The 13,087-nt window shown below is 36.8% G+C and overlaps 1 protein-coding gene across 2 annotated transcripts in view; it reads left to right on the plus strand.

Annotated features, from left to right (window-relative positions):
- Nucleotides 1–13,087, plus strand: part of LOC126457429 (male-specific lethal 3 homolog) — a 149,215-nt gene that overhangs the window by 85,062 nt on the left and 51,066 nt on the right. For both annotated transcript variants that reach the window (XM_050093699.1, XM_050093700.1), the window contains exons 6-7: nucleotides 6,533–6,673; nucleotides 7,759–7,880. In XM_050093699.1, the coding sequence (XP_049949656.1) occupies nucleotides 6,533–6,673; nucleotides 7,759–7,880 (263 nt within the window). The remainder of the gene's footprint in view (nucleotides 1–6,532; nucleotides 6,674–7,758; nucleotides 7,881–13,087) is intronic.

The following is a 13,087-nucleotide window of genomic DNA, read 5'->3' on the forward strand; positions in this document are numbered from 1 at the left end:
CAGTGGAATGCAATATTATCATCTCATCTGTGTACTCAAACCCAGTGTGTCTTCCAAAATTATTTGTACCTCAAAGCTCTATGTAGCTATGTAAGTAAATGTCAGATCAAAAAAATCCCACACTCTATGGCAAGCTTACTCAGAGTTAATCCTAAAACACTTGGACATCCAGTAGCATTTCACAGGTGCTCCACATCTAAACAGGTACTCCAAAATATGGTGCAAGTGCAACTTAACTTGGCTTCTTTCTCATTGTTAGAGATGAAAGAAGCAATAAGTAACAGAAAAATTGTAGGACCAACGGGGTATTGAATGCAAAACCTTTTGCTCTATGGTCTGGAACTTAATCCATAGAGCCACCAAAACACATTCATACAAAATCCATTAATAAGGCTTTTATTAGATTGAAACTGTAAACAGGCACTAGTCGCAGAATTTGGTATGAGAAGTAAACAAAGAAAATAACTAAAGTTGTTTTGGGTAATGCAATTACTTGAATAATAATCGAATAGAAAAATTTATTTGAATAACACCCATCCCTACTTAGCAATACACCATGCACTCCCTTCCTGTTTTCATTCATTGCAGCTAATATTATCAAATGTAACGAGTTCTAACAGTTCATTTGCTCAATTTACTCGAGAGAAAGTGTACAGTGCAGCTGAGTTGAAATTTTTTTGGTGATTATAAACATAGTTGATAATTGTAATGTGTTGTCATGCTTCTCAGCATAAATCTTTTTCGTTTGTTCTGTTCAAAATATGTCTCAATCTCTACACAATTTTAGCAGTAGACTGAATGCGGCCATTATTTCATCACCAAACGGTGTCGCCCAGTGGTTAGCACACTGGACTCGCATTCGGGAGGATGACGGTTCAAACACACATCCAGCCATCCTGATTTAGGTTTGCCATCATTTCCCTAAATCACTTCAGGCAAATGCCAGGATGGTTCCTTTGAAAGGACATAGCCGATTTCCTTCTTCATCCTTCCCTAATATGCTGGGTCTGATGACCCGCTGTTTGGTCCCTCCCTCAAACCAGCCAACCAACCATTATTTCATCAGCTATTCTTTCACACATATTTACGGTTCCACAGCTAAAGCAATTGCCTTTATAACATTCAATATTTATCAGTTCAATTTTCATTACACATGATCGTAGTCAGTTGCTGTGATGCTACTTGGTGAATCTGAGATATTGTGCACGCACTTTCTCCATAGAAAATGTGGGAAATAGACAGCTAAACAGAAATTCTATTTCTACATGCATTCCAATGCTTCCTGAGCCCATTCATATCGTTACATTGTGACAAAGCTCTCTAGAGTGTTCCCTTAGGTACATTGCAGGGCCTGTTGCTCAACAGTCAGTGAGTGCTTGCTGCAATACAAAAGAAAGGAAACTTAAAAGCACGGATGTTCGCAATACATGTGAGGTAAACACTGTGTATAGAGTGCTGCATATACGTTCCCACCGTGTGTATGCAGTGCTCTGTCATGTACCCCCATATATCCCCTTTTCTTCTATTCACAAAAGTATATGGAAGCAACCAATGCCAGTAGCTTCCATGCAGCCTCAAATTGCTTGGTTGTACCAGAGTGGTCACCTTGCAAAATGTTTGGTAGGAATGTATATGTTGATTGACTCATCTTGGAACATACTTGGTTTTTTACAGGAAACAGCTCCACAATTACTAACATACCTGTTGTAGCATCTATCACTGGATTATATGAGTATATTTTTGTCGCTTTTACACTTACTGAACAAACTCTTGAATGATCTTCTGTCTCCTCAATTGATCCCACCTGATATTGATGCCAGAGTGATGGTGAATACCTCAGTACCTAATAATGTTTTGTTTGTCATCCTTCATCGGTGAATTACATGTCTTTAAGATAGTTCCAATGAATCTGTTTGGCATCTGTCTTTCCTGCATTAGTTTTGTGCACTAGCTTTTTAGCGACTGACTGGTTCAAGTTGTTGATAAAAAATTGTATAATAACTGAATAATACATCCTTCACCCTAATTATATGCAGTACATTAAATTTGTTCATGTTAGATTTCCATTTGTCAGACCATGCACCAAAAATAAATCTTCCTCCGCCTTTTAGCATAATTTCCTGCCTTTGGCACATTTATGTATACTACACTAGGATTAGGCAACCACAAAGCCATCAGGATCTGTTATTCATACCAACATATCAAAGTGATCTACATACTTATTTAAAAAAATGTGACAGTTGCTACATTTTTAATTTTTGGATGCTGTAAAACAACTATTTAACAGTAAGTTTTAGATCTTCACTATTTGTTAAAAAGTTTGTATTTTATTCCATAAAATTTGGCAAATAAATTAATATAATTATGTTACATTTAATGTGAAACTTGAGTAAATGTTCTGTTAACAATGCCCTTGATTCTTGGTGTATAACTTCTACACTTCCTTGAATACGGGAATCCAGGTGTTCATGAGCCAACCTTGATCTGTTCTTATTTTTAATAAAATATGTATTTGAAAATTATGATTTCCAAAGGTAAGCAGAAGCAAACACCACTTTTATCCTAAGTGAAACAAGCTGAAAGCTTCATTGATTTTTTAAGTCTCTCTCTCCCCACCCCTCCCCAGTTCAATGTATGAAATAAACTCGGTATTCTCACTTGGGTGCACAATTTTGAAATGTCTCTTGATGTTTGTCTTTTTCACAAATTCAGTAGTAGCTTGACATACTAAACTAATGCTTGTGCCATTTCTTTCTGTTACGGTAAGTTGTTGTTGTTGTTGTTGTTGTCTTCAGTCCTGAGACTGGTTTGATGCAGCTCTCCATGCTATTCTATCCTGTGCAAGCTTCTTCATCTCCCAGTAACTACTGCAACCTACATCCTTCTGAATCTGCTTAGTGTATTCATCTCTTCGTCTCACTCTACGATTTTTATTCTCCATACTACCCCCCAATACTAAATTGGTGATCCCTTGATGCCTCAGAACATGTCCTACCAACAGATCCCTTCTTCTAGTCAAGTTGTGCCACAAACTCCTCTTCTCCCCAATTCTATTCAATACCTCCTCATTAGTTACGTGATCTACCCATCTAATCTTCAGCATCCTTCTGTAGCACCACTTTTCGAAAGCTTCTATTCTCTTCTTGTCTAAACTATTTATCGTCCACGTTTCACTTCCATACATGGCTACACTCCTTACAAATGCTTTCAGAAACGACTTCCCGACACTTAAATCTATACTCGATATTAACAAATTTCTCTTTTTCAGAAACACTTTCCTTGCCATTGCCAGTCTACATTTTATATCCTCTCTACTTCGACCATCATCAGTTATTTTGCTCCCCAAATAGCAAAACTCCTTTACTACTTTAAGTGTCTCATTTCCTAATCTAATTCCCTCAGCATCACTCGACTTAATTCGACTACATTCCATTATCCTCGTTTTGATTTTGTTGATGTTCATCTTATATTCTCCTTTCAAGACACTATCCATTCCGTTCAACTGCTCTTCCAAGTCCTTTGCTGTCTCTGACAGAATTGCAATGTCATCGGCAAACCTCAAAGTTTTTATTTCTTCTCCATGGCTTTTAATACCTACTCCGAATTTTTCTTTTGTTTCCTTCACTGCTTGCTCAATATACTCAATATACAGATTGAATAACATCAGGGATAGGCTACAACCCTGTCTCACTCCCTTCCCAACCACTACTTCCCTTTCATGCCCCTCGACTCTTGTAACTGCCATCTGGTTTCTGTACAAATTGGAAATAGCCTTTCGCTCCCTGTATTTTACCCCTGCCACCTTCAGAATTTGAAAGAGAGTATTCCAATCAACATTGTCAAAAGCTTTCTCTAAGTCTACAAATGCTAGAAACGTAGGTTTGCCTTTCCTGAATCTAGCTAGTAAATTAAACAATGGAAAATTCAGTATGGAATGTAAAAATATAATGAAAAGAATAGTTGCTACTCATCATAAAGGGGAGATGCTGACTCGCAGAAAAGCACAACAAAAAGACTGTCAGAAAGTCAGTTGTCGGTCAGCGAGGTGCCCACACAGAAACATAACCATAATCTCTGGCTGCTTATGCCAGCCTGAGTGTGGCTCCAGGTGCCATAGACTGTGGTCATGTGTGTGAGAGTTGAGTTTGCATGTGTGCTTGTGTGTATGTGGTGTATTTTTGACAAAGGCCTTTTTGGCTAAAAGCAAACTTTCTGACAGTCTTTTTGTTGTGCCTTTCTGTGACTCAGCATCTCCCCTTTGTGATGAGTAGCAACTATCCTTTTCATTATATTGTTAAGGTGAATTCATGTTCCCATTCAGGATGAAAATAACAGATTTTACCTTTTTTCATTAATCATTAATCATGAAGTTCTTGTACTATGTATCTTGTCTTGATGTAAGATCACGTTTGAAGAGCTTAGTTGCAAAATGTTCCTGATGACCAAACACCACATTTGAGAATGAGTCCACATTTTCTGTGCTATGAGAAACAATTATCATTTTTATTCAGTAGTTTTTTCTTTTGCATTCTCATCTCTTTCACGATCTACCAAATAAACACTCGCAGTCTACCAGTAGATTGTGATCGACATGTTGATGACTCCTTTGTTACAGTATAATTGTTGCATAGCATTGTGAAGCTTCTTGTATTGTCCACATTTGTGTATCTCTTTCATAAGCACTGGCAATCATATAGCACTCCAGTAGGGTACACTGAAAGCTACTTCACCATCTAAAGATTTATACCTCTAAAGAACACCAAACTTATTTCTATTTGCTAGGAATTGCTCAATCCAGTTGCAGAGCTGGTCCAATATTGCTCAAATTTGTTTACTACACACCAATGGAAAAACTCAATTAAACGCTGTCTGGAAGTAAAAGAACCACAGGTACCATCACCAACTTCCTTCAGAATCTTGTAGCAAGCTGTTTTTCGTAAGAACATCCATGGAATTCACCTTCATTCACACAGAGGAGATTTTTCAGTGCGTAGAAAGGTGTTCCATAATTCAGCAACAGCTTGGGCAGATGATAAAGGCTTCTAGCTTTGCCCACATTCCTGAGGATCATTCTCAAAAATGAGAATGGCCTTTTCCAGTTGCTTTGAATTCTGTGTCCAGTGAAACACTATAAACCAATTTAGTATCAGCATCTTAAGTGCTATTGAGAGAGAATTGTTCAGAAATTTTCAAAATTGTTTATTTCATAGACAGGTGGCTCCATGCAAATAAACAAAAGTAGCTGTCACTGTCGCACATCTCCATTTCAAAGATTTTATTCAAAAATTCTATTTATGGTGCTTTTTCAGTTTATTAGACTTAAAATTTATTGGTATGTCTACTGTTCATTTGCCTTATGTCCAATTTTTAAGATAATCTTCTAAACCACACTTCCAGAGAAAGTATGCAGCACGCTATGAACTCCAGCATGACCATTTTACCTGTAATAGAAACCACAGTCAGAAATATTCAGGGAAGCGCGTCTAAGTAAAAAAACATGTCATAAACAAGTCTTCGTTGGCGAGTCCGAATAGCCCATGAAATTCCCACTAAGTAGCTAAGCATTTCAATAAATGTAATCCATTTTAAATGCTGCTCTTCCTATGTGGAAAACATCAGGAGTGTGCATAGAATTGAAATGGAAAAGGCATCTTGCAGACATTACGTAATTTAAGGTGGTTTTAGATAAGTCCCACAGCTTGGTTAAATGTTGTTTTCAACATTTCATTAACATGATGCAGAGAGATTTTTACAACCACTCATCACCTGTAGTTGGCATAGAGTTCTGGTAGCTGCACAAACAGGAATATAAATATGTAGACTTTTGTGGCTGGTGTCCCTCTTTAAAGTACTTTGCGGTATTCTGCCATGTTGTCTTATAAAATACTTCCAGTGCTAAAATTGTAACATTAGTATTTTTAGCATTTAATAAGATAATGTAGTAGTACGCCCTGCAGGATTTTAATGACATAAAAGCTTAACATCTAGCTCACTGTAAAAATAAACTGCCACATCTCGCACACAACTCACCTCATATCATCTCCTATTTGTTGTATTAGCTGTAAACTCTTCATTGTGATTGGCACTTTTGGTTTGACATGAATAGTGTCATTTAATACTGTCAGACTCTTTGTTAAATATCTTGCATTTTTCCACATTTAAAGAGAACTGCCTCTAAATGTGCATGAAAATATGGTACAAGTAAGTTTTCATTTGTCGAGAACAGATAGTCATCATGCTAATCATCATATGTCTGCATGCTACTGACCATATCACATACATTGTTCTTGTGTATTGGAGACATTACGAAAAAGCTATTTTCTCTTTTGTGTGCAACATTATATTTATTTTTCTTTCCAATACTCAAAGCCTCGGAGTGGTGAGTGATTGATTGCACCCAATTGTAGTAGGCTTTGATATTCCTGACAAACAAATTATTCTGCGACTGTAATAAGTTTATCCTCTTCATGAAAATGATTTTTATTTTGTGCAGTAAATAATAAGTCAGTTAATACATTCTTTATCCTTTTAGTGTAAATATCTGCAAAGAAGTGGCAGACGGTGTGAGGGTTTATTTTGACTTCATGTTGAGTGGCTTGCTGTTGTACAATGAAGAGAGAGAACAGTACGAGCAAAGTCGTGATATGACTATCACAAAAGAACCAAAGTCAAGGTAAATTATACAAAGCTTAGAGCTAGTGCACCTGGATAATAAAACTGTCAATTTTAACATCTAATATAACTCATTTTTATGTACTATAGCACTTAAATTTTTAAACTCGGATGTATTTCCAGTAACGCTGGAGAAGTGTCATGACATGATTGTAGAGTATGGAAAAAATACTTAGGTCATTGCCTTTACTTAAATGCTTTTTGGTGCCTTATAACACCGAAGGATATAAAGTGCAGGTCAGAATTAATTGTGTATCCATACGGCTGTGGTCTACAGTGGTCCTAATTGTGGGTGCTTCTCCAAGGAGATTAGACTTCAGTATACATCCAAATGGCTCTGGTTTACAAAGATACTAATTATGACCACTTATCCAAGAACTGGAGACTTTCACAGAGAATGATCTGCTACAGCGTGTGAAACTTATCAACATTTATGAAAAAACTGATGTAATATTTTTCCTCCAGTATTGTACTTTAACTTCAAAAATTGTCTATAGCAGCTAGGGTTTGATGTCAAGATCCTCAGGAGGAAGTCACTGCTGAGCAGTACTTTATACAAGCTTAGCAGCAGCAGCAAAAAAAGTTTGAGCAAGGTTTTACTCATACCATCTCATAACACTTGTACTAAAATTACTACTTGCATAAACCCACTCTCAATAGTGCATGTTCACAGTTATTTCTGCGCTTTATTTGTACAACAAAATTTGACACTTTCCTTGGACCTTGAGCCAGTACAGACCGTTTTTGCCTGTTGCAATCCAGAGCTATGAATCATTGCAGTTCTCAGTAGCCCCGTAATAGGCATTTCAAATGCAGTGTTTCCTTTGTGCTGCTTGCTCTGCAAGGAGAAGGCAGTGCTTGTTCACCCCACAGCAGCCCATATGTTGGGGACAATTGTTAACTTCTGCTGACAGCATTCCCATCCCTGCAAAAAGTGCCAAGTTATTTTATGTCTGTAGACTTGTTACTCTCTTTGCTATTTATCAACAGCTTAACAGCACTGTGTAAATGTTAAGTGTAAAATTGAAGTAAAACTGATCATTATTTCTGTGGGATGTATTCTTTAGTGTCGTGTTTGTCTTGCAGGTTAAATGATTCATCTCCAAACAAAAAAGAAGCAAACAAGAGATTCCAGCAACCAGATTGTAACTTATCCTGTGAACAAAGGACATGCCGAGAGGATGCAGTTACATTTGATGGCAGAATGGGTTGGTATTAGATTATTTATTCTAGTGTTTTATTCAAGCAAACATTCGTCTTAATTGCTAAGTTATCATTTATATTACTTGCTACAAATAATTTATGTTCATAAATTTTGAATTTTTGTGCTCTAGTTTTTGGTAAAATATTACCTACACTTTATCTTTTCAGATAGATTATGAAATGGAAATAAATGAACACACTGTTTGTGTGTGAATTATTTATAAAGAGTTACTGCAATGATTGCTTTCAACCTTATCATTAAAATCCTGAACATTCACAGTACATCAGCAGGTACAGACTTCTATAATTTGAAACTGTAGGATTCACTTACCATATCATTGCCCCATGTCTGCAACACTATATTACTTAAAGTGCCAGTGAAAGTCATGTCACCAAAATTAGATGTTGCGTATCTCCTGTGCAGCCTTAACATTCCGGGTTCAACTGCTTCCCAGGTATAGTAAGAAACATTGTTTGCACTCTAGTTCAGGTGAGGTGACAGTTGTATTAGTTCACATTTAGGCCGTCAGTTGTGAATCTCCTAGGCTCAAGCAAACTAACTTGAGCACAACCACTCCGGGGTTTGACACATAGCTTTCAAATTATACATTAGAGAAAAAGCATAGATTTTTCAATGGCATGTAATTTATTATTTCATGCTGAAGTTCTTTTCACTTTTCTGTTCCTGAAGTGTAAAACAGTTTCCATTCTGTATACACATTCTGCGGTGTTGTATTTCATCAAACTGAATTGAACTTTAAATATAGAAAATTTGTGACACTTCAGTCACATATTTTTAAATATTTCTTTGTTGGTAACAGCTGTGACAATGCAGTAGAAACATAACCTTTTTTCACACTTACAAGCAATTATTATTTTGCTACTTTCTTTTTTAAGTAAGAGAACATAAATCAAACTGTAAACATTATTGCAGACTGTGTCACAGAAATCTGATAGTAAATATATCTCTGTAATAATTTAATTAGTACCAGAATCAAGTGGTCAAATTTTACATGGAATCTGAAATGCTGTTGATACTAAATCAATTTCACTGTATATGGTATTGACATTGCTCGAACAATCACGTGACATTTGACCATATGACTTTAGACTCATGTGGCACTAGTGCAAGGGATATGTGAGAAACAACAAACTAGCCACAACAACAGTCTATCCGTCTGCTCAAAATTTGACAAATGAGTGAAATGCTGTAGGAAATGACATTAGTTTCTGTCATCTTACAGGGATGTATTTGAACAAGTTTGCAACAACAGTTCTCATACAAAAATTTCTACTGCTTTTTAAGTAAAGTAACACACAAAAGCAAAAATGCAGTTCTTCAAAAACCATTACTTGATTTTGTTCCTAAGTCAGTATTTCATTTCGGTAAGAGAGACTGTAATAGGTTCCAAATCAGAAATTCAGTTGCTGTTCACATATTAGAATACCGGTTAAAAATGTTACCAGCATTTAATCACTTTAGAACAAGACGGTACATTCAGCTGAAACAAGAAAGAAAAGTAACCCAGATTTAAAAGTCTAACAAATGAAATAAATAATGTTAAACTGATTATAATTTGTCTTTGTGAGAATAAATTGTGGCAAGATCTGTCGTGGAGTTGACATCACTAGATCGCAGGATGAACTTAAGTTTGAGAATTGGTCTGAATCATGAATTCAATCGTTTGTTTATGCATTAGTTGCTGTTGTTATGTATGACCTGCACCCTAGAAGACACTACAGAGTGTATTTCACAGTTGCTCAAGCATAGCACTACATACGGAATGGTTGAAGGGGATATCTTTACACTAGCTTGGCTGAGAACTGGAAATGGTGAGCAGTCAGCAAATTTTGTTGTGCTGCCAACCATGGAAATACATACTGCGTACTTAAGCTTTTTATATCAACAGTTACTACAAAAAAATCCATTTATAATCGGAATTGACTTGACTTTATAATTGGACTATAAAATTGCAGATGATGGTAAGTAAAGGGGTTATGTCACCTGCTTGTTCTATGCAAAGTCAGTGAGAGAGCGGCGAGCAGACATATTTGGAATTAAGACATTGTAATATTTTGATGCCAGTGTAGAAGAAAAATCTTCTGTGCATTTGGGAAAAACAAGTGTTCTCAGGCCCCACCATAACCACAACCTCAGAAGTTACAACATATCTTGCAGAAACAACCAATATTTGTGACAACAAGGATATAAATTTTATAGCTGTGCTATTAGGAATATGATGATGATTAAAGCTAGTGTCACCACAGATGACAGGCTTTGTAAGCAAAAAGATTGTGAACATAAAAATTAATTTAAACCATTTCTGTTTGTTTATTTCTCTTTGTGTTATTAAAATGAAGATATCAAGAAATGGCTTAAGTTATAAGTTATGAATAGGTATAATGTTATCTTTTTGGCAGATGGTTTGTCAGTAAACCACTTTGTGATTTTGACTAGTGAGAATATGTTAAAAAAAAATTTTTTTTATCAAGGAGCTTCTTGTAAAGAAAGAAGGGGGAAAAAAGAGGGGGTTTTAATTCAGGGTTGTCTTATACTTGGATAAACAAGGTAACTGATAACAGCAGTATGCAGAGCAAACGTACTTTGTTAACTAACAGTCTCCCTTCTTTTAACATTTGAGTGTATTTAGTCCATTCAGTTGCATGTACTTTTCTACAAACCTACATATTTTCTTCTTCTTCTTCTTCTTCTTCTTCTTCTTGCCAGGTAAAGGACCACTCTATTATAATAGTGCTTCCTCCACCCCTATTTTCTACTTGGACTACCACTCTTACTTGCTTAGTCCACATTTTACTAGCTTTTGGGTGTGCCTTCATTTTTGGATATTCTCCTGCATTATTGCCACATCTTGCAGGTCTTTTTCTATGTCTGTTAACCTTTCCTCTTTGATTTTCTTGTTGAGGAAGTCATGGAGGACCTGATTGCTCGGTTTTTTCAGGACTCATATGAACAATGTGATCATATAAAACGGTGCCTGTTTTTTCATGTGTGTAGGCTTGATATGTTTATAATCTTCTGATATCACTATGTTCTTTGATGGAACCTAGAATTTCTCTCTTATTGTCTAATTTCTCTGTCATATCTTTTCTGCTCATAGCAAGGCATTCTGTAGTGTTAGGTCCTCCAGTCGTGTTACTGTGCAGTAATATTGCATCTTGGTGTTAATGGATGTTGATTTTTTTTCTTGTCGATGTGTTCTGTTAAGTATGTTGTTCCCATTTTTCTGTTCGGTCTTTCAGAGACTTTTGTGGAGGTGTTGAAATCTATCCATTCTTGTAGGTATTTCAAATTTCCTCTTTTTCTAGCCTTAAATTTCTGGGTGTTGACTTCAATGTTTTTTGTACATTACATTTTCTTGGGTGAGAGCCTTTGCCACTTGTCTTCAGTACATTGACTTGTTCTGCAGACATGACTGACCAGAAACAAAAGTGAGATATCATCAAAGACTAGGCAGTCACGTGTCAAATTAATGTTTCAGTGGCCAAACCTGTGACACCATTTTCAACATTCTTCTCCACTATTTATGGATGACTTTCTCAAGTGCACAGTTGACACACAAAAACAAGTCCATATCAGTGCCTAAATCCCGAACTGATTTCAGCAGCATCTGAAATCCCTCCCATGTACTTCACATTTGAGGTGGTACCTTTAAGAGTCAGTTAGACAATGCACCTTATTTTGTTGCCTAAACCAAATTCTAACAAAATTTCAAGAAGAGTTGTTCAGTCAGTTCAGCTGTTAATTTTTTTGAAATCTGTGAAACATGAAGTTAGCTCTGTTAACCAGATGTTGTGGATAGTTTCAGGTAGTTTACCAGTTGCCTTGTTTCCACTTTTTTTTACACATTTTGGCAGTCATTGAGACTTCCTCTGATGCCATGTTGTTTTTAGTAACTGTATGATCTAATCTCTTCTGTTGTGAGAAATTATAAAGTAGAATAGATGGATATGCTGTTTTCGAACTGGTAACTGAATTTTGGAACCTCACACATGAAGAGGAATATGAAATAATTCCGCAGGATACGACATTTATCCTTACTACTGTAGGCAGCTTTATTATCAAAGCACTTGATGTGTATACTTGGGAACTGTACTGGGACACACGCACTGCCCTCCAATATCTGTGTGTGTGTGTATACCTGTCCTTTTTTCCCCCTAAGGTAAGTCTTTCCGCTTCTGGGATTGGAATGACTCCTTACCCTCCAATATTTAAACAATTGAGTTCAGATTAACCAATACGGAGATAGGAAATTATGGGAACAACTGAAATAGCGCATCGCTTCACAGCAATTTGCATTATTGTAACACTTGATAACAGACCAAGAAAATGTAACGTGTTACACTTGACAGATAATAGCACTAGAACAATAATAAACACCTGATTCGGTTTTCTGCACTTCAGTTGAAGCTCAGCAGGGGAACACACTTTAAGTTCTCCCAGAAACATAAATATGCGCGTCAGTGCATTAAAGAACTGGTTGTGAAACAGTCACTTATAACGTCAAGGCAGGCACACTCCATGTAAAGAGAAAATAATTAGCAAGTTTACACATTGGCTAGAACATTAAAATGAATAACAGGAAAGTGCACCATCCACAACACCTTACGGCGACAGTTAACCTCCAATAAGTTCCTTTCTTTACAATATGACATAAAGTACAGCTCAATAGTGATAAAAAAAATTAGATTGCACATATATAAAAACAAAGATGATGTGACTTACCAAATGAAAGTGCTGGCAGGTCGACAGACACACAAACGAACACAAACATACACACAAAATTCAAGCTTTCGCAACAAACTGTTGCCTCATCAGGAAAGAGGGAAGGAGAGGGAAAGACAAAAGGATGTCATTCCAATCCCGGGAGCGGAAAGACTTACCTTAGGGGGAAAAAAGGACGGGTATACACTCGCTCGCGCGCGCGCGCGCGCACACACACACACATATCCATCCACACATATACAGACACAAGCAGACATATTTAAAGACAAAGAGTTTGGGCAGAGATGTCAGTTGAGGCAGAAGTGCAGAGGCAAAGATGTTGTTGAATGACAGGTGAGGTATGAGTGGCGGCAACTTGAAATTAGCGGAGATTGAGGCCTGGTGGATAACGGGAAGAGAGGATGTATTGAAGAGCAAGTTCCCATCTCCGGAGTTCGGATAGGTTGGTGTTAGTGGGAAGTACCCAGA

This window comes from Schistocerca serialis, chromosome 2 (assembly GCF_023864345.2).
Source record: "Schistocerca serialis cubense isolate TAMUIC-IGC-003099 chromosome 2, iqSchSeri2.2, whole genome shotgun sequence".
NCBI classification, from domain to species: domain Eukaryota; kingdom Metazoa; phylum Arthropoda; class Insecta; order Orthoptera; family Acrididae; genus Schistocerca; species Schistocerca serialis.